The sequence below is a fragment of the Sinocyclocheilus rhinocerous genome, unplaced genomic scaffold, assembly GCF_001515625.1.
Source record: "Sinocyclocheilus rhinocerous isolate Xijiao unplaced genomic scaffold, SAMN03320098_v1.1 scaffold553, whole genome shotgun sequence".
NCBI lineage: Eukaryota > Metazoa > Chordata > Actinopteri > Cypriniformes > Cyprinidae > Sinocyclocheilus > Sinocyclocheilus rhinocerous.
The window spans coordinates 129008-155489 of NW_015627255.1; the positions used below are offsets into that span (position 1 = coordinate 129008).

The following is a 26482-nucleotide window of genomic DNA, read 5'->3' on the forward strand; positions in this document are numbered from 1 at the left end:
ACACTTCAGCGATCCTCCTCTTAAACCACATCCCTCTCAGAGAAACAGAAATATGGAATCAGTGGCAAACCATAATTTTTTCTGCTTTATTTTAAACCCCCAGGCCAGGTTTTTAATTTAGTAACGGTTCCACGCCCTACAACTGTCTGATAGAGAACTAACACAGTTCTTTTCATCCATATATTAAAAATGAGGAGCATCAGGCCCTTTTAGGAAAGCCAGAGCATCAGTGCTGAGTGTGCAGTGAGATTTAAATGGAAAGCTTACCCAAAAATGTAAATTCTGTCATCATTTAATCACTTATTGCAAACCTTGTATGGCATTCTTCAGATTTTAAAGGATGTTTTCTGTTTTTGTCCATATAATGAAAGTCAGTAGGGTCCCCACTGACCATCATTGTATAAATGGGGGAAAAAAAACAAAAAAAAATTTTTTTTTAAATAAATGAATAAATAAAATTTTCAAAAAAATCTTCTTTTCTGTTTCACAGAAGAAAGTAAGTCAATCATAAAGGTTTGAACAACATGAAGGCGAGTAATTGATGACAACATTTTCAATTTTGGCTGAACTATTTCTTTAACTTTACAATTGCATAGCAAGGAAGTAAAACAGAATGGCAATTGGATGCACAAATCATGTCATTGTATATCACCATCCCCTCAGGACAAGATGCGAAGTTTCTCCTCCCACATCTCCCTGCTTGTTTTTACACCAAATGCATCTTGGGATTGGGGTTACGTCGCACAAATGTGGCACTGCATTACCCCAGAGGAATGTAGGATGGGTAACTATGGTGACAGGGCTAGTTTAGATGGGTATTCACAACACAGAGGAAAGCAAGACAACAACTAAGTTGATGCACTACTAAGATAACCTATAGCCACAGCTGTGGCACGAAACCCAAGAGACCTCACAATTACTCAGCTCCCAAAACAAACCCATCGGTGTGCATAAACTCACCATGAATGAAATCTAATCATGACCATGGAGTGGAGAGACAAACTTTGTGTGTGTAGATCTCAATTATGGCCTTGTTTAATTTCCGAAGTCTTTTGAAGTCTAAAAACTGATCTGTAGATTACTAGTACTACAGTCGGTCCTGACAGGGTAAGTATACTTAATCTATGAACTTTATTTTCAATCCCTTAAACATAATCATTTGTATCTTAATGTTGTAATTTGCCAGAAAAGACCATGAATTTAGGTTTGTGGTAGCAACTGTAGCGTCTGCGTAGAATCATGCATGATCTTTGGGTTTTATGGCTTAAGAGACCCTTTTAGCTTTTGACATTTAGAAACCATCTGTACAGTGTATGGTTCACTCTCTATCATCTCTGTATGTACTTATTCTCCATTACATCAGGCATAAACCTTTTCACTGTTGACTTTTAGGTATTAATTATACATCTGAGATGAATGAGGTATGTTGAGGGAATCGATAAAGGGGTATGTCTCTTGGATCAGATATTACTAAAATGAAAACCTCTTTCAGAAACCCCATCCTTAATATTAGGGAAAGGAGGGTGAGAACAGCACTTTACTCTTGCATGTTTTATTTATTACTTTGATGGAATGAAATGGAGGCCTGATCATGTGTTGCATATTTTCTTGTATAGAAGAGACGTGGGCAAGAATGTCCTGCACACTTCTGATTGGTCAATTAGGAATCAACCAAAAATATACTAATATACAAAGGCGTTCAAAAAAGTCCACTTGTGACGAAGCTTCTAATTAGCATTTTTCTCATTTAAAACAGCTTTTTCCATTGCAAAAAGTTTACACGAATTTCAAAATGTTCTAGTGTGTGGTTTGTCATCCTTTTGCATTAATGGCAGCAGATCTTGAGTAAGGTTGTGACGGTGAGGAAATTTTCCCACCGGTTAATCGACGTGTGATAATACCGGTATCACCGTGGGGGTGGGGGCATTTCCTCTTTTCCTCGCTTTCCTTCACTTTTAAATAGCTTGTAAAAGCGGCGTGCGCATTTTACTTTCACTTTCAAATAGCGGCAATTCGGCAATCGACGTGTGACAACACCGGCAATACCGGTATTACCGCGGGGGCATTTTCTCTTTTCCTCGCTTTCCTTCACTTTTAAATAGCTTGTAAAAGCGGCGTGCGCATTTTACTTTCACTTTCAAATAGCGGCAATTCGGCGTAAAGCAATTGTTCGTTTTTAGTTTGTTTGAATTTTCCCCCTTTTCCTCGCTTTCCTTCGCTTTTAAATAGCTTAAAAGCGTCGTGCGCATTTTACTTTCACTTTCGAATTAGCGGCAATTTGGCGTCAATTGCTTGAATGCAACAACAAAATACAACGTCAAACTCACTTTAGCCTATATATAAAACATAGAACTTTTATTAACATAACGAATAAAAATAAACCATGCTATAGGTCAGGCTATGCCTAATATAAAATAACTTACATAAAGTTTAAATAGGTATACAAAACTGGAAATGCGTAAACGTATAATATATAACCAAATAAATAAGAAACATAGAACGTTTATTAGCAAAACGAGTAAGAAAGCTTGGAGGCACGGCATACACCTTGATGTCAAATAAAATAAATAAATGACACAAAGTTTAAATAAAGTAAAAATCAGCAAACAATGTGGAACCAATTAAATAAGAACAAATGTTTTTAAAAACTTCCAAAATCACCTTAGATAAACGGCAAAAGTCAACAGGCTTTTCAAAATCCAAAATATTGCCAAACAGGCGCTTTTGCATCTAGATTCGAAACTAAATCATCCGCGATCGTCTCGTCAGTCAGCTCGACTCACTCTCCTCACCGGAGAAATGAAACCTGATCTGTGATGCGACTGTGTCAAACTCACTTTAGCGTATATATAAAACATAGAACTTTTATTAACAAAACAAATACAAATACACCATGCTATAGGGCAGGCTATGCCTAATATAAAATAACAAATAACTTACATAAAGTTTAATAGGTATACAAAACTGGAAATAAGTAAACATTTATAATATATAACCAAATAAATAAGAAACGTAGAACGTTTATTAGCAAAACGAGTAAGAAAGCTTGGCGGCACGGCATACACCTTGATGTCAAATAAAATAAATAAATGACACAAAGTTTAAATAAAGTAAAAATCAGCAAACAATGTGGAACCAATTAAATAAGAAACGAATGTTTAAAAAAAACTTCCAAAATCACCTTAGATAAACGGCAAAAGTCAACAGGCTTTTCAAAATCCAAAATATTGCCAAACAGGCGCTTTTGCATTTCGTTTCGAAACTAAATCATCCGCCTTCGTCTTGTCTGTCTCACCTCACTCTTCTTGTCAGTCAGCTCGACTCACTCTCCTCACTGGATAAATGAAATCTGATCTGTGATGCGACTGTCGTTCGGCACGCTGCACTGAGCATCCGCATTCAGTTTTTAATTGTAGTGTCTGTTCTTTTACTGAACTAAATGATTTTTATTACTATAAAAAATCAAAACGACGGTGGGGGTCGGTGCCGCGGTGGGCAAGTGATGTAACCGCTGTTGCGGCTTAACAACGGGAGTCACCGTCAGCACCGTCTATCGCGGCAAGCCTAATCTTGAGCTGCATGAACTCCACAAATTTGTGTTAAACATGATGTTGATGTTCTCCAGTGTGACTGGAGATGATTCAAAGAGTATATTGAGCTTTAATGGAAGAAGAACATCTGACTATCTATACAAAGAGTCACATTATTGTCACAAATGTACTTATTTGATTAGTGACCTGGAAATAGTGCAGAATCATAAAATACCTATTAAACATTTTACTTCATAATGTTTCTCCGGTTTTAAATCCCACTAAGCTACACCCTGTTTCAATTCCAGCTCAAACGAGAACCATGATGAAACTGCTCTAATAAAAGCGAGAAGTCAATACTGCAATATTTCATTCACTTCCTGTAAACACTACGTTAAACTTTTTGACCCTGGTTAACATAAGCTTTTTTGGTACAGCTTTGCATCATCAGCTTTTGAGTCCTATTTTTCACCTCTTTCTCCTCAAGATAGCCATCAAGGCCAAGATAAGCAGGTTTAAATGAAGTGCTATTGGCTTAGCTCCCACTCCATTCATTCTGCTGATTTACTGAATACTGATCCTAGACCAGTCTTAAGGGCAATGTTAATCTCCATTTTACAAAGAGGTTTTTCATTCCGTCAACAGTTACGAAGATGACACAGAGAGTATGCATCATGATGATAATTAAATAATTTTAATTAAAACATACATTTGGCAAACATATAACGAGAAATACACAGCAAGATGTTAGCAATGCACTAACAATTCAAGAAAAATAAAAAAAAAATTAATAAAAAACTTCGCAGTTTCAATAACCTAATCAGAATCAATAATGTTGGTGAATGAACTGTAAGATCTGAAGCTGAACACTAAATGTACACCAGTAAACCGAAAACACTTTACTGGTGGGATAATTAGCTCACCCAAATGCATTGACTAAAATAATAATTTAAAAAATGTAAAACAAGTAAAAATGACTAAAATGAATTAATATGACATGACAAAATATTCAGTCAATTAAAAATATATATATATTTTTGTCTAAAACACTTTACTGGATAATTAGCTCACCCAAATGCATTGACTAAAATAATAATTTAAAAAATGTAAAACAAGTAAAAATGACTAAAATGAATTAATATGACATGACAAAATATTCAGTCAATTAAAAATATATATATATTTTTGTCTAAACACTGACTACAACAATTGATCAAAAAAAGATCATCAGGTTTTACACAAATATGTGTAGCTCGAGTGCTGTTGTCTATTCTATTCTATTCTTTTCTATTCAACATTTCACCTATTGCTATGACATAATATTTATAATGGAAAAAAAAGTTTTAAATTAAAAGGAAAAAGTAAAAAAGTTTTACATTAAAAAAGTGAATTAAAAACTTTCACAAGTGGACCCATTTAAACTATATTGTATATTTCTTCATGTAGTTCCTCCCCCAATCAACCAGTCAGATGTGTGTGAGCAGACACCTGCATTGTGAGGCCACATATTTAACACCCACATCTCTCCGACACATGTACGTATGCAGAAAAACCAACAAGAGACAGCACAGATCTTTTAACAGAGAAACAGTAAGGAATGACTCGTAATTTAGCCAGAACAGAATCTACTAACTTTTTGTACTCACTACAAAATTTCTCGAAATGCTCATCCCTAGTGCTAAGAGCAACTGCAAAGGCCAGAATGTTAATCAAATGCATGCGCAGCATATGGTTTTTACCCCAAATACATTAATTTTACTGTCCAGTTAACTTCAGTGCATAATTAATGAATTGTAATGTATTATAAAACATTGCACTGAAATACAATACGCCAGCACACTGTGGCTTTAAGCACTTAAGACATTTAATGATATTTATTCAGCTATGATGAAAATCTCAGAAGCTAGTGTGAGGCACTACTGGGAGATAATATGAGATGATGTGTTTGTCTGGGTCACTAATGAGGCTTAAACATACCCTTCTTTGCCTCGATTATGGATTGCCAGCTCATCTGCAATGCCCTCCTCTGTTTTAAAGGCATTCCAGTCCATCTGAGACTTCTCCAAAGTGCTCATCTTCTGCTTTTTGGTCCCAATGCGATTCAAGATGCCCCCCATGCCCGCTGGCCTCTTCACACTACAGGAAGGAAGATCATAAAACATATTTTGGATCAGGATTTTCAAATATTAAAACTGTCTGTTCTAAATCGAGAGGGGCTAAAACAAGGCTCCAGTGACATTTTTGTTGGATTTTAAACAGATCTTCTGCCTCAAAATAATTTTGTTAAAAAATGCAGGAAGGGAGTTAAAAAAGGACAGTGAAAAAAAGAGATAAAATAAGTGTGTGCGTGTAATTTTATAATAAATTAATAATTGTAATTATTAGATTATTCTTGCAATAAATATGATTACTATCATTACTATTACTGTTTGTTTGTTTGTTTTTCACTTTTCTCTATCATTTCTGTCCTTTCGGTCCTTCATCCCATATTTCTTAACAAAATTACTATGATTTTAATTATTTATAAAAAAATAAAATGATGATCCAAAGTGGAAGGAGAGGCAATCTTACGCTGATGATAACATAGCTGGTATGTTTCTCACAACATGCTGCCGGAACAAAGATGTGTTTTGAACATTACCAAAGTCATCTTGACACTGAGGTTGCGCTGGGCTGCAGTAATGAAATGTTAAATGATCTGTGGAATGAAAGAGCTGAAGAGTCCAGACCAGCGACCCTCCCTCTTGCATGTGGGTGTCAGGGGGAGTGAGTGGGCTGGGGGTCTGCAGGGGGAATGGGGGGTGGCAATAGGGCCTTGGGGTGCATTAGAGGGTGCCGGGGTGTCCAAGGACAGACGGTTTCACGCTCAGGTGAGTCATAGGAGAAGGTCTGCCATGAGGAACGAGAAGGAAAACTGTGTGTACGTGGAAGATGGTAAAATTGTTTTCAGAATATGAAATGAATATAAAATATAAATAAACAAAACGATTTGGGTAGGAAGGTATTGCAATATCGGTTTAAAAACACAGAGAACAAAACTGCATCACATCATTAAAATATTCTTATATAAATCTGTTGTTAACGCTCTGTCTTGCTTCTAGCTGAATAAAAATTAATGCTATGAACTTGTATAACTTCACTGCTGGAAAAAAAGACTTCATTAGTTTCTTAATGAACGGCAAGTCACAGTTTCCTCACTGTAATCGAGTCGATTTAGCAGGACTTGTGTGTTCAACACATGGCGTGCACGTGCACACAGAGGAATGAGGCGACCCACAAACAGACACACATGACTAATGTCTAAAGGTCTGACAAAATGCATCTGCCATCTGTGCAAAAACTGTCAACATTATTCAAGGAGGAAAACAGGGAGGTGAAAAATGCAAAATGAAAAAATGGAAACAAAGAAGACTGCTTTAACATCTGCAGGTAAACAACTACTCTTTGTTTATTAATAATATTTTCCACATTCTTTGGCTATTTTCTTACAATATCTGGTCATATTCATCTATAAGTAAGTAAAAATTTAAATATATTATAAAATATTATTTAAAAACTACAGCATCATTTGTTATTGGTGTTGCACATTCCTTTGTACATTCTACCTCATGATGCCCACTGCACTGATATGGTCACTGACCGTATGTTTATATATTTACAAATACCTCATTCTGAATACTGCACCTTCTGTGTTTTATACTTCTCATTTTCACCCTACTGTACTGTATCCACATTGCAATATATTAATGTAGATTTAGACTGCACCTTGCACTTTATTTCATAGACAAACTGCATTGAGCTGGTCTCTGCACCTGTCCCTCGCAAATGTATATACACACATATATATTTATATACATATTTACACTTATTATACACAATGGCGTTTCAATTCCAGCTCAAACCAGAACCATGGTGAAACCGCTGTAATAAAAGTGAGAAGTCAATACTGCAGTATTTCATTAACTTCCTGTAAACACTACTTTAAACTACTTGACCCTGGTTCACATAAGCTTTTTTTGGTACAGCTTTGCATCATCAGCTTTTGAGTAAAGTCCTATTCTTCACCTCTTTCTCCTCAAGATAGCCATCAAGGCCAAGATAAGCAGGTTTAAATGAAGTGCTATTGGCTTAGCTCCCACTCCATTCATTCTGCAGATCTACTGAATACTGATCATAGACCAGGCTGGAGGGCAATGATAATCTCAATTTTACAAAGAGTTTTTTCATTCCGTCAACAATTGCGAAGAAGAGTGTGCATCATGACGGTAATTAAATGATTTTAATTCAAACATACTGTTGGCAAACATATAACAAGAAATATAAAACCAAAAAAAAAAAACAGTTGTTTCAACCTAATCAATATCAATAATGCTGGCAGATAAACTGTAAGAGCTGAAGCTGAACCCTAAGTGAACACCAGTAAACACTTTACAAGTGGGTTAATTAGCTCACCCAAATGCATTGCCTAAAATTAAATACCATTTTAAGTGAAAATGACTAAAATGAATGAATATGACATGACAAAATTATCAAAACACTGACTAAAACAAATGATCAAAAAAGATCATCAGGTTTTACTTGTGTAATGTGTGCTATTGTCTATTCTATTCCATTCTATTCTATCCAACATTTTCACCTATTGCTATGCGTTACTGTAATGTCATTTATAATGGAAAAAAAAGTTTTAAATAAAAAGTGAATTAAAAACTGTCACAAGTGGACTCATTTAAACCCTACTGTATATTTCTTCATGTAGTTCATTCCCCAATAAACCAATCAGATGTGTGTGAGCAGACACCTGCATTGTGAGGCCACATATTTAACACCCACATCTCTCCTACACATGTACGTATGCAGTAAAAACCAACAAGAGACAGTGCAGATATTCTGACAGAGAAACGGTAAGGAATGACTCATAATTTGGCCAGAACAGAATCTACTTTTTTGTACTCACTACACAATTTCTCCAAATGCTCATCGCTACATCAGTGCATAATTAATGAATTGTAATGTATTATAAAAATTGCACCGAAACATAATATGCCAGCACACTGTGGCTTTAAGCACTTAAGACACTTAATGATATTTATTCAGCTCTGATGAAAATCTCAGAAGCTAGTGTGAGACACTAATGGGAGATAATATGAGATGATGTGTTTGTCTGGGTCACTAATGAGGCTTAAACATACCCTTCTTTGCCTCGATTATGGATTGCCAGCTCGTCTGAAATGCCCTCCTCTGTTTTAAAGGCATCCCAGTCCATCTTAGACTTCTCCAAAGTGCTCATCTTCTGCTTTTTGGCTCCGATGCGATTCAGGATGCTCCCCATGCCCACTGGCCTCTTCGCACTAGAGGAAGGAAGATCATAAAAGATATTCTCAATCAGGATTTTCAAGTATTGAAATTGGCTGTTTTAACTGAGAGGGGCTAAAAACAGCCTCCAGTGACATTTTTGTTGGATTTCAAAGTGGAAACAGATCATCTGCATCAAAATAATTTTGTTTAAAAATGCAGGAAGACAGACAAAGGAACAGGGTAAAACATATTTCGTCATATTATTTATAAAAAGATAAAATGATGATCCAAAGTGGAAGGAGAGGCAATCTTACGCTGATGATAACATAGCTGGTATGTTTCTCACAACATGCTGCCGGAACAAAGATGTGTTTTGAACATTACCAAAGTCATCTCGACACTGAGGTTGCGCTTGGCTGCAGTAATGAAATGTTAAATGATCTGTGGAATGAAAGAGATGAAGAGTCCAGAGCAGCGGCCCTCCCTCTTGTATGTGGGTGCCAGAGGGAGTGAGTGGGCTGGGGGTCTGCAGGGGGAATGGGGGGTGGCAATAGGGCCTTGGGGTGCATTAGAGGGTGCCGGGGTGTCCAAGGACAGACGGTTTCACGCTCAGGTGAGTCATAGGAGAAGGTCTGCCATGAGGAACGAGAAGGAAAACTGTGTGTACGTGGAAGATGGTAAAATTGTTTTCAGAATATGAAATGAATATAAAATATAAATAAACAAAACGATTTGGGTAGGAAGGTATTGCAATATCGGTTTAAAAACACAGAGAACAAAACTGCATCACATCATTAAAATATTCTTATATAAATCTGTTGTTAACGCTCTGTCTTGCTTCTAGCTGAATAAAAATGAATGCTATGAACTTGTATAACTTCACCGCTGGAAAAAAAGACTTCATTAGTTTCTTAATGAACGGCAAGTCACAGTTTCCTCACTGTAATCGAGTCGATTTAGCAGGACTTGTGTGTTCAACACACGGCGTGCACGTGCACACAGAGGAATGAGGCGACCCACAAACAGACACACATGACTAATGTCTAAAGGTGTGAAAAAATGCATCTGCCATCTGTGCAAAAACTGTCAACATTATTCAAGGAGGAAAACGGAGGTGAAAAATGCAAAATGAAAAAATGGAAACAAAGAAGACTGTTTTAACATCTGCAGGTAAACAACTACTCTTTGTTTATTAATAATATTTTCCACATTCTTTGGCTATTTTCTTACAATATCTGGTCATATTCATCTATAAGTAAGTAAAAATTTAAATATATTATAAAATATTATTTAAAAACTACAGCATCATTTGTTATTGGTGTTGCACATTCCTTTGTACATTCTACCTCATGATGCCCACTGCACTGATATGGTCACTGACCGTATGTTTATACATTTACAAATACCTCATTCTGAATACTGCACCTTCTGTGTTTTATACTTCTCATTTTCACCCTACTGTACTGTATCCACATTGCAATATATTAATGTAGATTTAGACTGCACCTTGCACTTTATTTCATAGACAAACTGCATTGAGCTGGTCTCTGCACCTGTCCCTCGCAAATGTATATACACACATATATATTTATATACATATTTACACTTATTATACACAATGGCTATTTGCACTTCTGGTTAGATGTTAACTGCATTTCATTGGCTCTGTACTTGTACTCTGCACAATGACAATAAAGCTGAATCTAATCTAATCTACATTTATTTACATTATATTATAAAAAATATATTAATTATATAACATTTATTATATTATATTTGTCCAATGTTTTATATATACATACATATAATTATATATATTATATATTATGTATATATAAAATATTGGATTGTTATATGGACAACTTAGAACTGCACATATGTACTCCTGCGAACTGAAACATGTCAAATAATGAAGCCCATGATTACATACATCTTTGTGCCAGCTGTTTTATTGCAGTGCTGTTCCCATGATAGTCACAGTCTGGCCAGACAACACAGACAAAAATAATGTTGGGGTGCAAAAAAAGCAGCAAAAAGTAAAAATCAATAATGGTCAAATCAATACTGTAATTATATTCCCTCCATTACAGCTGCATCCACAAACAAATTCCATACTAGGAAAGCTCACCTGACTGCTGCACGACTGAAACCTTATTAAAGTCACATGGAAAATGACCACAAAGATTTTCATATGAACAATCAAGTTATATTAAATTATTCACAGACAGAAGCACAGTGGCATTTTCCATTTAAAAAATGACAACTGAAGAATAACTCATTTAAAACTGTCGCAAAGCAGTAGCCCTGCGCACAATGGAATCTCATTGGTTAAAAATTCTGTTACATGTATCTAAATATTACAGATCAAATGTTCTGTTTCTTCTGATTAGCTAATATTTTTACTTCAAGTGTGAAAAAGTCCAATTAGTTCATATTAGTCCATGCCTAATTTACTAACAATAAGCAATACATTTGTTACAGTATTTATTCATCTTTGTTAACGTTAGTTGATAAAAATACAACTCTTCCTTGTTAGCTCATGTCCATTAAACAATATTAACAGATACATCTTAAGATTTCAATAATGTATTAGTAAATGCTGAAATTAGCATTAATGAGTATGAATAAATACTATAAGTATTTTTATTGTATCTTCATTTTAACTAATGTAGTTAACTAATGTTAACAAATTACTGTAAAGTACTTTACACTACAGTCTCACACACCTTCAAAAAAACTGAACTGAACGGACTCTGGTTTGTGAAGCAAGACAAGAAAGAAAAAAGGGAGACGAAGTTGATTGTGAAAGTGTTACCTGCAGTAGGGCTGCACGATAAATCGCATGCGATATTTAACGCGCATCTTATCAGTAAAGCCGGTTCTGTAATCAGCGGTAAATCTCCATCACCTGCGTGCTTTCACATTGAGCAGCATTAACTACACAGAGCCAAGTGTGGCTAAAAATTTGGGTCAAAAAAAAAATAAGTCCAATTAGTTCATATTAGTCCATGCCTAATTTACTAACAATAAGCAATACATTTGTTACAGTATTTATTCATCTTTGTTAACGTTAGTTGATAAAAATACAACTTTTCCTTGTTAGCTCATGTCCATTAAACAATATTAACAGATACATCTTAAGATTTCAATAATGTATTAGTAAATGCTGAAATTAGCATTAATGAGTATGAATAAATACTATAAGTATTTTTATTGTATCTTCATTTTAACTAATGTAGTTAACTAATGTTAACAAATTACTGTAAAGTACTTTACACTACAGTCTCACACACCTTCAAAAAAACTGAACTGAACGGACTCTGGTTTGTGAAGCAAGACAAGAAAGAAAAAAGGGAGACGAAGTTGATTGTGAAAGTGTTACCTGCAGTAGGGCTGCACGATAAATCGCATGCGATATTTAACGCGCATCTTATCAGTAAAGCCGGTTCTGTAATCAGCGGTAAATCTCCATCACCTTGACCACCTTAGATTCATTTGGCGCTATGTTTAGGCATTGATAGTGCAATAGTTCCGAGTCCAAGGGTGTGACCAGCTTCACGTCACGTGAACGTCACGTGTTGTCATTTCGAAATTACAGTAATTACGACATGGTGTGAATGCAGCATATCGTCTCTATCGTGGTTACACGCTCACATGACGTTGCTGTACTATGCAGTCATGAAAACGTATTGTTTGCACGCGTTTTTAGCATTGCAGTTTAAAAACAAGTGATTTTAAGCCGTTGAAACGCAATTAGCAGCGAAAGAGAACTGATGTCGCTATATGTGCGCGCTGTCTGAGAGACTGTTTCTGAGCGCTGTCAGAGAGGCACGCGCACGTGAAGATGGTGCTCATAGAGCGCGGGAGTATTGAACTGAGGTATTTTTGCCGCTTTATAGGCCTTGAATGGTTAAATACACACACTTGTATGTGTCAAAATATCTGTCTTTGCAAGTATCCTCGTAAACACAGTAATTTAGGTCTTAAGTGAACGCAAACAGTTGAGAAAGAAACACAGGTAACAGTATACTGGATCCGGGCAGCTCTTAAAGTGACAGCAGTCTAATATTCCTGCTCTCTGTCATTCATGTTAATCAAACAACAAAAGAGAGAAAATCTCTTACTACTCTTGACTAAATCACTTTTGTAACTTTAATCAATAAGAAATATATATTTAATTTACACAGTGAAGAATATGCAGTGTTTTTATACATTTGATAACTTTATACAATGTATGTAGCATATACTTGTTCTACTGATGTTTTTATGTCCTATTGCTTGTATTTAGTTTCTTATTCTTATTTAATCGCTGACTGTTTACTTGTCTGCAGTGAGCTTGAGATTTTAATTTTTTTTATTTAGACTAGTATTTGTTTTTTGTGATATTTACACTGGTGACTGGAATTATGAAATTTCAATGGTATCAAAACTTTTGACATCATAAAGACCTTTTATTTAAAGCAAAAATAACTATATTGTGATATATATCGTTACCGTGAAATAAAATTACTCAGTCAACAGAACCAGTACATACACACAGAAAAAAAACGGGAACTAGGGGTGGGCGATATACCGGTAGAGTAGACAGGATTAACCGGTAGAAATTTGTCAACCGGTAGAGATTTTTGACTATAGGTGCATTCACGCCATATCATAATTACCGTGATTACGAGATACCAACTTGTAAAAAGCGTTCACGTCCTCATATAACTAGTAATCGCAGTTGGTTGACAAGTCATTCCATCTCCTCTCTGAATAATTACAGCGTTTGTGACATCATAAGAGAAGGCACAACAGGGCATCATGGGAGATGGACGCCAACTAACCCTGAACGCTTCACTCCATTATCTCAGTAGCTTTCTTGGACTGATCTAATGGTCTTTTGCCGCCTAAGGCACGGACACTGGCCTAGTTGCAGACAAGCTATTTACGAGAATGTACAGACGTGGGCCTGGGAACCGCAGCTATAAACCCAGCGCACACGTCCTCCATAAGACCCCATCGCAGCACAACTGACCCACATTCTGTCCGACAGACGGAAGCTGGAAGAACAGCCAGAGGAGAGACCGCGGGCTTACACAATACACATCAATTCACACGCACATACTCTGTGTGCATATTTCAACAGATTAATGACATTTCTAATGCTAATGTTTAACTCATATATGCACACTCCAAAATATATACAATAGAACAAAGAGCTACCAACATGTAAATACACAGCAAATATATAATTAAGTTGCTGACAAAAACTTCCACAAGCAACACAACACTAACACTCAGCTCAGGAACAAAAGAGGTCTAAAATACCTGGAGATGTGTTAACATTCCCATTCATCAATGATAACTGGTGCAAGGATTCCCAGAATTACATGATCTGAAATCAACCATCTTTGCTCATGAGTGATTGACTGTTGAAAGTTTGTTTTTTTGTTTTTTTCTTTTTTTAAATCTTTTAAAGTTTCTTACTGACCCCGGACTTTAGAACATCAATGTATTTGCAGTTTTTATAGAGAGTGTGAACAGCTCCAAGTAGAACGTCACGTGTTGTCATCTCAAAATCACAGTAATTACGACATGGCGTGAATGCAGCACTACACCTTGTACCACCTGACCACCTTAGATTCATTTGGCGCTATGTTTAGGCATTGACAGTGCAATAGTTCCGAGTCCAAGGGTGTGACCAGCTTCACGTCACGTGAACGTCACGTGTTGTCATTTCGAAATTACAGTAATTACGACATGGTGTGAATGCAGCATATCGTCTCGATCGTGGTTACACGCTCACATGACCTTGCTGTACTATGCAGTCATGAAAACGTATTGTTTGCACGCGTTTTTAGCATTGCGGTTTAAAAACAAGTGATTTTAAGCCATTGAAACGCAATCAGCAGCGAAAGAGAACTGAAAAGTTTGTTTTTTTCTTTTTTTCTTTTTTTAAATCTTTTAAAGTTTCTTACTGACCCCGGACTTTAGAACATCAATGTATTTGCAGTTTTTATAGCATTATTCTGTAAGAATACATTAATTAATCGCTTTTGCAGCCAGATGGTGCCGTCATGGGCCATGCTTATCATCAAAACCTAGTTGACTAATTGTCTGGTGTACCAAGCCACTTAGTGAGGCTGACTAGTAACATTATCAAGATTTGTTTCTTAATCATTTTAGCTTTAATATTTCCAGCGGCAGTACATCAATGGTGAATTTTGAGACAGGGTTTCAGGGTCAGGGTTGCCAGAACTGCTAACAGAAAGCTAAAACAGTCTCGGAGAAGTTGTGTCTCTAATTCCATTAAGCACAGCTGGTACAACATCAAAGCACCCATTGTAACAAATTCGCCACATTCAACTATACATTTCAAGACAATTACTGTCAAGAATTTAATCCGCCTGCTGTGAGCAATGGTCCCAATATTACCCACAATCCACAGGCCTGCATTTGTTTGTAAAGACTATGATAGCTTTGTGTATAATAAAATTATAGTTATTGAGGTATTTATTTGTTTAAAAACACTTAGTATCTGTATAATGCTAAAAAAACACCTAATGTGTGTCTAATAGACATGACCCTAAATTAGAAAAATTGGCTTTCCCTACCACTCACTAACCAAATCACACAGTTGATTTCAAAATACAGAAAAAAATATACATAGTTTTACACATACCGACCTATTATTCTTTAACATGAGGAAACATAACCCATTTAATAATCATACATTAAATAATAAATTAGGCTTAACAAGTGTAATAATCTTAGATTCAAAGTACTACTACGAGGCAAAGACAGAGAAATTTAAATCTGTGCATGACTGTATAGCATCAAGTGTGTACTACAACGTAACATTTGGTTGAAGAGCACAATCTAGAGCCCCCCCCCATACTCATACAATAATCATACATTAAATAATAAATTAGGCTTAACAAGTGTAATAATCTTAGATTCAATGTACTACTACGTGGCAAAGACAGAGAAATTTAAATCTGTGCATGACTAGCATCAAGTGTGTACTACAACGTAACATTTGGTTGAAGAGCACAATCTAGAGCCCCCCCCCATACTCATACAATAATTTTTAGGGTCCCATTTTTCTTTCTCTTTTTAATCTTTAAAGAGCTGTTTAAGTTGGAAAATGAGGTTCTGAGCATCTCTGCTCCGCCTCTAACACGATGAACGACAGATTTACATTCTGTGAACAATGAGTAGCACACCTGCTCAAAGAAGACTAATGAACATACACTCGTTCTCATAAACACACCTGCAGTGCTAAGACCCAGAGTTCAAAGACCTTTTACGCTCCGGGCCCCTGGCCCCTGTGATCAGCCACCTGGACTTAGTGACACTTACAGCCCCACCCAGCCCCTAAGCTGTGATTTGTGTCTTTCATACACACAAACAAATGTGTTATGTCTAAATGTGCGCTAAAAAAATCAAAACCATCAAAAGGCCATCAAAATTCGGTTGTCAATTGACCTTTTAGTGCTTAATTCTGTTCTGTACACACACAGTTAAGTAAATTAAGTAATTTTATTAATTGACAACCGCATTCTACAACCGAATTTCAACCGAAAAATGCAGGTAGTGTCAACTGCATTTCTATGCATCATGTACAGAACCGAACTGAACAACTAGTTATTATTGACAATTTTAAACGCATATCAGAGTTGTGGTGCAGAAAATGATAGGGTTGTACAGGAGGTACATCTTGACAAGGAGGTACATCTTGACTCATGGTTGCCAGATCTTGCTATAAAAAATGCAAATAAAAACAAGCCTATAATAAACTTAAATGCAAACTTAAATCCAAGCCACATATCAAAATATCAAGACCTGTACCTGCCTACTTTATTATCTCCATAAAACGGATCGCTTAATGAGCTGAGTCCAAACAACAAGCCCAAAATCGCTTAATAAGCATTGCTTATAATAAGGAAACATGGCAACACTTCAAGAGCGCACTCTGAAAAGTAGCCTTCCAAACAAACAAAACACGATGGCTCTGTTGATGGTGGTTTAGTTAAAAAGAGTGTTGTTTAAAGCAGCCAGTGTTAGGTTGTTGTAGCTTCAAGTTTTCTCTTTTGGACTAGTTTTTCACACTATGCTTAAGCCTGGGTTAAGGATACTTTTAACCCTAGGCAACGTTTCTTTGTAATGAATGGGTGTTCGCACTACTTTTACCTCTGCAATACAGACAACCAATCACAAACTGCCTCAATACTTGTCTGATTAATTATTCATATGCTTTGAAAAGAGACAGAAACATGAGTTTAGTTTCAACATCTAAAGGAAAGTTAAAAAATAAACAGTGCTAGAAAACGCTAATTGACCTTTTAGTGCTTAATTCTGTTCTGTACACACACAGTTAAGTAAATTAAGTAATTTTATTAATTGACAACCGCATTCTACAACCGAATTTCAACCGAAAAATGCAGGTAGTGTCAACTGCATTTCTATGCATCATGTACAGAACCGAACTGAACAACTAGTTATTATTGACAATTTTAAACGCATATCAGAGTTGTGGTGCAGAAAATGATAGGGTTGTACAGGAGGTACATCTTGACAAGGAGGTATATCTTGACTCATGGTTGCCAGATCTTGCTATAAAAAATGCAAATAAGAACAAGCCTATAATAAACTTAAATGCAAACTTAAATCCAAGCCACATATCAAAATATCAAGACCTGTACCTGCCTACTTTATTATCTCCATAAAACGGATCGCTTAATGAGCTGAGTCCAAACAACAAGCCCAAAATCGCTTAATAAGCATTGCTTATAATAAGGAAACATGGCAACACTTCAAGAGCGCACTCTGAAAAGTAGCCTTCCAAACAAACAAAACACGATGGCTCTGTTGATGGTGGTTTAGTTAAAAAGAGTGTTGTTTAAAGCAGCCAGTGTTAGGTTGTTGTAGCTTCAAGTTTTCTCTTTTGGACTAGTTTTTCACACTATGCTTAAGCCTGGGTTAAGGATACTTTTAACCCTAGGCAACGTTTCTTTGTAATGAATGGGTGTTCGCACTACTTTTACCTCTGCAATACAGACAACCAATCACAAACTGCCTCAATACTTGTCTGATTAATTATTCATATGCGTTGAACAGAGACAGAAACATGAGTTTAGTTTCAACATCTAAAGGAAAGTTAAAAAATAAACAGTGCTAGAAAACGCTCCTCTGCCTTTTCCTTTTTTTGTATTAATTTTGCAATAAACTTGAGACAATAATAGCAGAGCAATGTGTCATTTCCAAACATTTACAAGGAAATGATTAAAACATGTCACATGATGTCCAATATTATTAACATTGTAAACAAGCAAATACGAAGATTAAAACAGGTTTAAAAGAAAATGTTGAGTCTGCGCAGATACAGATATCAGGTGCTTTGATTTAAAATGAGTAAATCAAGAAAGTAACATTTTAAGTTCAATAGTGAACTTGAACTTGTGTACATTTATAGATTCTATTTCCATGTTATTTTACAAAGAGTTGAAAAAGCATATCACTGGATGTCGTACTATGTATGGTTGTGTATGAGACAAATAAAATTTGAATTTGAGGTTCTACTTTGATCTTTAAACCAAGGTTTAAAAATATACAGTGTGAAATTATGTTAATCCAGGGTGAACCATTTCAAGTGTGAACCCATGAAGAACCAGTTCCACTCTCCTTCAGTTCTCCCCTAAAGTAACAGTGCAGATATTTTCAGCTCAGATGGACAAAGTGTTGAGCCCAACTGTGAATTCAACTGAGCTCTGCAGGAGAAAGATGTAAGGAGACATGTGAAGAGATAAAGCTTTCCATCTCAAACACACACAGCCAGATTTTGTTTTCACGTATTTAGTAGTTGCTGGGGAAATTGTCTAAGAAACACATGTGTGGGTTGTCTTTTGGAGCTTCTCCGAGAGTGTGTGACTTTTATGTGTGCACACAAAACCAGCCTTGGACCTTTATATTCTGTAGGTCTGAGCATATACATGTATATATATGTGCATGTGTGTGTGTCTTAGACAAAATGTGGAGCAGACTCAGAACACACAAACAAACTGGGCAACTTTAGCGACTCAGCCAATCTCATTTGTCATCTTGCACAGTCCTACTGGAAAATGATCAGTCTTCGCAGTGCTTCAGTATGGTGTCTCATACTCGGAATCTGTGCTCTGCATTTAACCCATCCAAGTGCACACATACAGCAGTGTGTAGTGTACAAACACACACACACCATGAACACAAACCCAGAGCAATAGGCAACCATTTTTTGCCGCGGTGCCTGGGGAGCATTTGGGGGTTTGGTGCCTTGCTCAAGGTGCTCATCTCAATCATGGTATTGAGGGTGGAAGAGAGCGCTGGTCATTCACTCCCCGCCCCTACAATCCCTGCCGGTACCGAGACTCGAACCCGCAACCTTTGGGTTACAAGTCCAACTCTCTAAACATTAGGCCATGACTTCCTAATCTAAGTAACATTAGCATGATGGCAAATGTGATATTGATTTTATGCAATAGTATGAAAATGTCACGGTTTTAAAACCACTAATATTTTCCGTTATATCGTTCCTGCGGTATGCGCTGTTTAATTCCAAGTAAAACCAGAAATGATGTGCATCTTTGAGCAACACACAGCAACAAATAAAGTTTAAAATCTATTGCATAACTTCAAAAAGAAAAGTATAAAATACAGTCTGGCATTTAAAAAGGTATATGATGGTGCCACAGTTTCCACAAATGTGTAGAAAACTGTCGACCTGCTACCAACTCTTCAACAAAAATTTGACTGTACTAACCAGACTAAGTTCAGTTCAGTGATTATTTCATCTTCATATTATAGTTAAAAACCCTGTGTGCCTTTACTCCCAGAAGTTGCATAGTCAGTCAATCAGTTTGGAGCTTGCCAGATCAAGAAAATACTTTCTAATTTGTCAGTTAATAGGCTGTGAGCAATATGTTAGCTACAGTAAATCTATTGAAAACAGCAATAATAAAAGAATAACCTCTGATTAAATCAGCATTGAGAGCGCTGTATGTGCGTATAGCTGTCACTTGTCTGTTTCTGTCCCGTGAACACAAGGCTGTCACACTTTGTTCTCCTTACAAGTGTCCCAGTTCCAAGGTGTCAGTACATTTCCCATCTTCAGAGCCACTGCCTGCTCCTTGCTCTGCATTTCTTCTCTAACTCACGTACTGCTTCGATCCTCATTCCACTCACATATTACCATATTTTGCGAAGAGGGCCAGTTTGGTAGTTGCATAAATCCATAAAGCTTTCCTTAGCTAATTATGGTCTCATTATATCTGCAGAACCGATAAGAGCGAGTTACTATAATCACTTCCAGCCATTTTGTGTCTAACGAGGCTAATTTCCTTCCTGAAAGGGTTTTCTCTTTGTGTTTCAAGGGAAACCGGCAGGGGCAGTGAAATGTGGAAGGGGTCTTGAGTGGACCCCAAACTGACGCTCCCCATCTGTTCCCACAATATTGGAGTGGAAAGCATCGCCCAACTTTCCCCTCAACGTTTAGACTATTGAAGTTCCGCAGCTGCACTTCAGTGAGGACGGAAATACACTTCCTGGCACAAGCAGGAGCCGTCTCAAACCCTGGTGTTTGAAGATGAGGCCTGACGAGGACTGAAGTGGTCTAGTTGTGTCTCATTGACAGGCTGAATGGAGGCTGATGGAGCTCTCAGGAACCGCAGAGAAACTGGAAGGTGGTAAAGTGTCTAAACAGCAAGAGCTGATTTGACATTTTAAAAGTGTCTGTGGTGAATTCCTCCAAAAAATGTTGAGCGCTGCTTTGGATATTGAAGTAAACACTCTTAATATTTCATGTGTGATTCTACATTCAGAGCTGAAGCTTGATTGTAGGTCATCGCAACTGTTGAAACACTTCACTACTAAAAGTTTCCAAAAGGGGGTTTTCGCAGCAGTGTCACAGAAGAACCATTTTAAAGTTTCTTCATGAAACCATAGATGCCAATAAAGAACATTTATTTGTAGGAGTGTTGAAGCAAATATTAAGAAGATATATTAAAAATACATCAGCTGAATGTCTGTGTCGATAAAGTACTGTCAGATGCAACCGCAGTTTGTTGCCACATATTTACCACCTCCTGAGACGATGCCTTTCTGTGATCTCTTGTTGAACACGGAGCCACTTGGGGGATCTGCATCTGTTTTGGCAGGAGCACACACACTGACATACAGGAAACTGTGTGGCCTGATCTCTTTCGGGCCACGGCACATTTTAGATGCCAGGGGAGTGAAGAGTGGCCTGGTTTTGTCAGAAGCATTAGCTGGGAGATGGAGCACACGGCAGCGGCACTCTGATGTGTCCGATGGTGAGGGGGCGTGATATCGAACCCTCACTTCAGTTAACATGCATTCATTAAAGCGTGAGGACAAGGCGTCCAGCTGTGAGGAGACAGGGAACAGGTCATTTCAGGTCTGCTAATGAAGTCCTGAAGCCTTCCCCATTTAGACCCAGAACAAGCTTCCCTCTGCTCACTTTTACCTCATTATAAGTGGGTGGGTGAAGTGGTTAAAGATCTGAGCTGGTAACAGAAAGATTGTTAGTTTGAACTCCACACTGAGAGAATCTTCAGCTCAGTTGGTTAAAGCAGGGTTTTCAAACTTTTTGATGCAGAGGACCCCAAATATCCTCTTGTGAGTGAACACCCTTTCTAAAATAAAAAGGCAGCCGATATATATTTGTCTTTTGCAACTTCTTGCACTTGAATGGTATAAAATCACATTAAAATGCACACACATAAATCGATAAGCGAAATCGAAATGCATGTCTTATTGAATTCACGGTTCATGGAAATTTGGAACCGGTTCTTGATTCAAGTCCCATAAAGACAGCATCAGTCATGACTATTGTGCCTTTGAGAAAGGCACTTTACCTGGGTTTCTAAACACAGCCCAAGAAGACATGACATATTGACGTTTCACATTAAGTGACTTAAAACTAAGAGAATTATGATGGCAGGGATAACATAGCATAAACTCCCTGCTGTATGGACTACTACAGAACAGCTGAGTTTTACTCATCAGCATGGAAGCAATTATTCACGAATACTGAGAATATTGCCATGAGCATGAGAAAATTGAGAACTAGAAAGCACTAATCAAACCACAACACACAACAATTAATATTACTGCTTAGACCAGTGTTTCCCAACCTTTTTTTAGTCGCGGCACCCTTTGGAAATTTTAACAAACTTGTGGCACCCTACAAAATAAATTGTCACAATATTTGAATTTCTAACTTCAATATGATAATTTGAAAAGTATAGATATTCGGTACAGCAGGGAAGAACTGCAGAATATAATGTCATACAGATATTTTTAATATTAAAAATTGTAAAGGATTTTTTACACGGCACCCCTGCTCTCGACAGGGGTGCCGTGGCACCCCGGTTGGGAAACACTGGCTTAGACAACAATGCTTCTTGCTTTGCTATATATATTTACATACAGTGTCCCGTCTCTTTTACAGTTGATGAACTGCAAACACATGGCTTGACCCGACGAAGAACGAGGTGTGTGACTGTTCTGTAATAATGGTGAGCAAGGCCCTATTTTAGGGTCCTAGAGATGAGGCTCTATAATTAGAATAGCAGAGCTGTGACTGGCGCATGTGGAAATCATTAGTTTAAGTGGACATACACAAAGGTTTCCCAGAACCTCTTTATGTTGTGTTACTCACTCACGTACAGCAAGCTGACAGGAAGCCAAGAGGAACAGAAACAGGAAGACAGAGGGCAGACTTCTCTCCAACTCTGTGTGAGTGTGTGCTGTGCAACCAGCACTTATAAATGTATGTGAATACGTAAGCTTTGATGAAGCCTCCATTGTCCTTAAAGTACAGATTTGTTTGTGTGCTTTTGGGCGCTTACATGGAGCATCAGTCAAGTTCTGTGATAAGACCACAGAGACACTAGACAATCAATCAAGTCATCACTGGAGCTCAGAACAAGCATCAGTAAATCAGGCTGGTTTCTGTGATCGATAGCACTTAGACAACACAGAATTACAGTGAGGTTAAATCGGTTTGTGGTGTCCACACAAATGGTGCTCACATCTGGCGTGTCCTAAAGTTTAATATTCACACGTTCATGTAAACTTACACAGTGCCCACTTTTGCCACTTCACCTGCCAAAAAAATGCACAGGTGGTCTTAAATATTTCTTACCAATCATGAAACTGTATTCAACATTTTTTTTCCATTTTACTGTCGTTACATGGAGCTCTTAAATAAAACTATAAAGGTACATATTTCACAAGGTTAGACTAACATTTTACAGTTCAATTAAACCTAGCAATGTTGCAGTTCCTAATAAAGTTACCAACCAACTGGTGAGGAAATACATTCCATTTACTTGCCAAATCCCATTTTTACTTGCATTTTGGCACTTGGTGAGAGTTCATTTTGATCCCTCTTCACACACCAGTGGGCTGCTGGGAAGAATCAACAGATGGAGGGATGAGGTGAGTCAGTGTGTGTGGAGGGAGAAAGAGACTGAAGAGCTGTTTAACATCATTTCAGTCATGTGAATTGCTGACAAAATTACTGGCTCAGCGTTCTTATAACATTTTCAGCTTTTTTGGCAACCACTGGGTCTTATTCACTTACCACAAACAGAGCGATTCGTTCTAATTCCATCGAATTTCAATTTACGCAAGAATGGCTTTAAAAACGATTTACACTAAAATTAGTTCTTGTATGTTTAATCAATGAAGCCCATTGTATAGAAAAAAAGTTTTTAATAAAATACTGAGCATTAAATTTGACTTCTTTATCCGATTAATCAATACGGAGCATTAAATTTAGAATTTTTATCCGATTGATCAAACAAGAATCTGAATCTGAAACTGATTAAGAATATAATCAGTTAATCAACATTAACTGATAGTCAAAATAGTTGTCAGTTTCAGTTAGTTCTAGTTTTTTTGGTAACACGTTACAATAGCGATCAATTAATTGACAGTTATTAGTGCATTAGATATACACATTACTGTAGATATTAGATATATCTAGATATTAGATACACACATGCTATTATTCAAAAGTTTGAAGCTGGTTAAGATTTTTTTAATGTTTTTGAAAGACGTCTCACCAAGGCTGAATTTATTTGATCAAAAGAATAAAATATTGTTACAATTAGGGCTGGGTAAAAAATATCGATATCTCGATATTGATCGATTCTCATTTTTACAGAACGATATCGATTCGTCTAGCCTTTTTTTCAGTTAATGGACGGAACATTGAAGGGCACTTCCCATCCAATATATCGCAATAAGCATTGTGCTTTGGTACTTTTAATATGAAACAAAGTCTCAGATTTCAAATTATGTCCATTGTATTGCAGTATTCAAACAATAAATGCCGTTTTGGCGCTGTTTAATGTGGAGTGACAGATCGCTGTAGTGCCTCAGTTCAAAAGACGCGGCAGCGCATAGCGCACGTGAACTGATCATCTCCTCCAGATTTAATACCAGTGTCAGCACAAAATAAACATGACTAAACATCCGAAGGTAAGTTAAAAGAAAGAGTACAACTTTACAATCCGTATTCTGGCTCATGTAATCGCTCAATTAGTGTTTCAGCCGCGCAAAGACGTCAATATAACGTCTTGTAAACAATGTCACGTAACGTCACATTTACCTCAGAAAAAACATATTTGGTGACCATAAACTCATTAGTCAGATAGAAAAATAAACTGTAGAGAGGGAAATTTTTGCTAAATATATGCACCGTATAACATATTCATTATAAATTTTACTGTTCTTCAATGTTTAATTTATGTTTGAATAAATCCATCAAGTTTTTATGACAGCCACCATTATGTTTATATTAAAAAAACATGACACATGAAATTTGTGTCAAAACCCATCCCTAGTTACAATGTTAAATAACTGTTTTCTATTCTACTACATTTAAATGTAATTTATTCCTGTGATGGCAAAGCTGAATTTTCAGCACCCATTACTCCAGTCTTCAGTGTCACATGATCCTTTACAAATTATTCTATGCTCAAGAAACATTTCTTATTATTATCAATGTTGACCGCAGATGTGCTGCCTAATATTTTTGTCTTAATGTGACATGTTTTTTCAGGAAGTTGAAAGAAACAACATTTATTTGAGATTGACTTATTTTGTAACCATGTAAATGTCTCTACTTTCACATTTGATCCATTTTGATTTAGATTTAGAATGGTGGTGTATACTAATATATTTTTATCACTTAACAATATGCACAATTTAGTATTAATGTATTATAAACAAACAAATTAACAATGAATAATATTTATCATGTTTATAAACAAAGCGTAGAAATTAACGGTAACCTAGAAGTTTTTTTTTCTTTAATTTTTTAATGCCATGTCAGCTTCTATGGCTATGTTCATGGCGAGAGCCAGGTTTAGTTATTCAAAATTAAAACCAAATAAGATGTTTAAGATTCATTTTTTTCAAAAAAGATTTGGATTTACTCCATTAAAAACCTTTTCAAAAGTATCAACAGTATAAAAACAAGTTTCTCACAGGAGTAGAAGTATTACAGTCTAGCAAAATATGTTTAATGGACAGTGGATTTTGACGAGATGGACAATTTGGGGAATTTTCTACTGATAGTAAAAATTTGTGTGTAAGTCTTGAGTGTCCAAACCAACATCGTGTGTAAATGACTCGATCCCAGCAATTATTGAAATGGAATGTTTTTTCCCAACATCAAGTTTTCTTTCATGTAATTTTAACCTAGAAAAATAAATGCTGTAAAAAAAAAAATGTTGTTCATCATTACTTTGTGATAACTAATGCTTTAAATATTAACCTTTACTGTAAAGTAGGGATGTAACGGTATGAAAATTTCTTATCACGATTATAGTGGCCAAAATTATCACGGTTATCAGTATTATCACAGTATTGTTAAAATGTGCTGTAGATGTTCAAAAAGTACGTTTTGAACAAAAAGTTTTATATTTAAAAATCAACAAACAACAAATAAAATGAAAAGGTTTCCATTTTCCATAATAAGGGTTACCATTTTTCCCACTGCTCCGGGTGTGTGTGTGTTCACTACTCACTGCTGTGTGAGTGCACTTGGATGGGTTAAATGCAGAGCACAAATTCCAAGTCTGGGACATCATACTTGGCTATATGTCACGTCATTTTCACTTTCTTTCATTTTTAATTATGCCAACCAGAGTTAAAGAGTAAGATCTGTGCATAAGGAAAGGGCAGGAGACAAAATGCAGGAGAAGGAAGAAGCGTGTGTATTACCATTGTCAGCAGTTCTGCATTGAGGCGCAGTATGACACTGTTAAGTAAAGAAACAGAGAGCCACTGTGCCTGTGTGTGAGAGAGCGCCACAGTGCTGACTCAAGCCCTCTAACCTCAAATCACACAAAAGAGGCTTAAAGGAAGAGAAGGGAAGCGAGTGAATATTGGAGACAGGTACCCTTTGTGTTTAGGCTCCTGCAGTGCCTGGTTTAAGCGGGAACCCTGCTGTGTTGGAGCAAAACAGCCATTGGAATTTGAAGAGGCCTGATTTAAAGTCACACTGACTGAACAATGATATGCAAGCACTTAAGCCATCAAAATCAAAACCAGACACGGACAGCTTAGCAGAGGCCGAGTGAATATAGAGTGTTTTTAGCGTC

General features: G+C 36.7%; 1 protein-coding gene across 6 annotated transcripts in view; it reads right to left on the bottom strand.

The window, feature by feature from the left end:
- Nucleotides 1-26482, bottom strand: part of LOC107726169 (craniofacial development protein 1-like) — a 34408-nt gene that overhangs the window by 2998 nt on the left and 4928 nt on the right. For 4 of the 6 annotated variants that reach the window (XM_016535696.1, XM_016535703.1, XM_016535691.1 and 1 more), the window contains one exon: nucleotides 5508-5666. The exons of 1 other annotated variant lie outside the window; for it this stretch is intronic. In XM_016535696.1, coding sequence (XP_016391182.1) covers nucleotides 5508-5666 — 159 coding nt within the window. Of the gene's footprint in view, nucleotides 1-5507; nucleotides 5667-8719; nucleotides 8879-26482 lie in introns of all 6 variants that reach the window. One more of the 6 variants, XM_016535724.1, reaches the window with a different exon arrangement.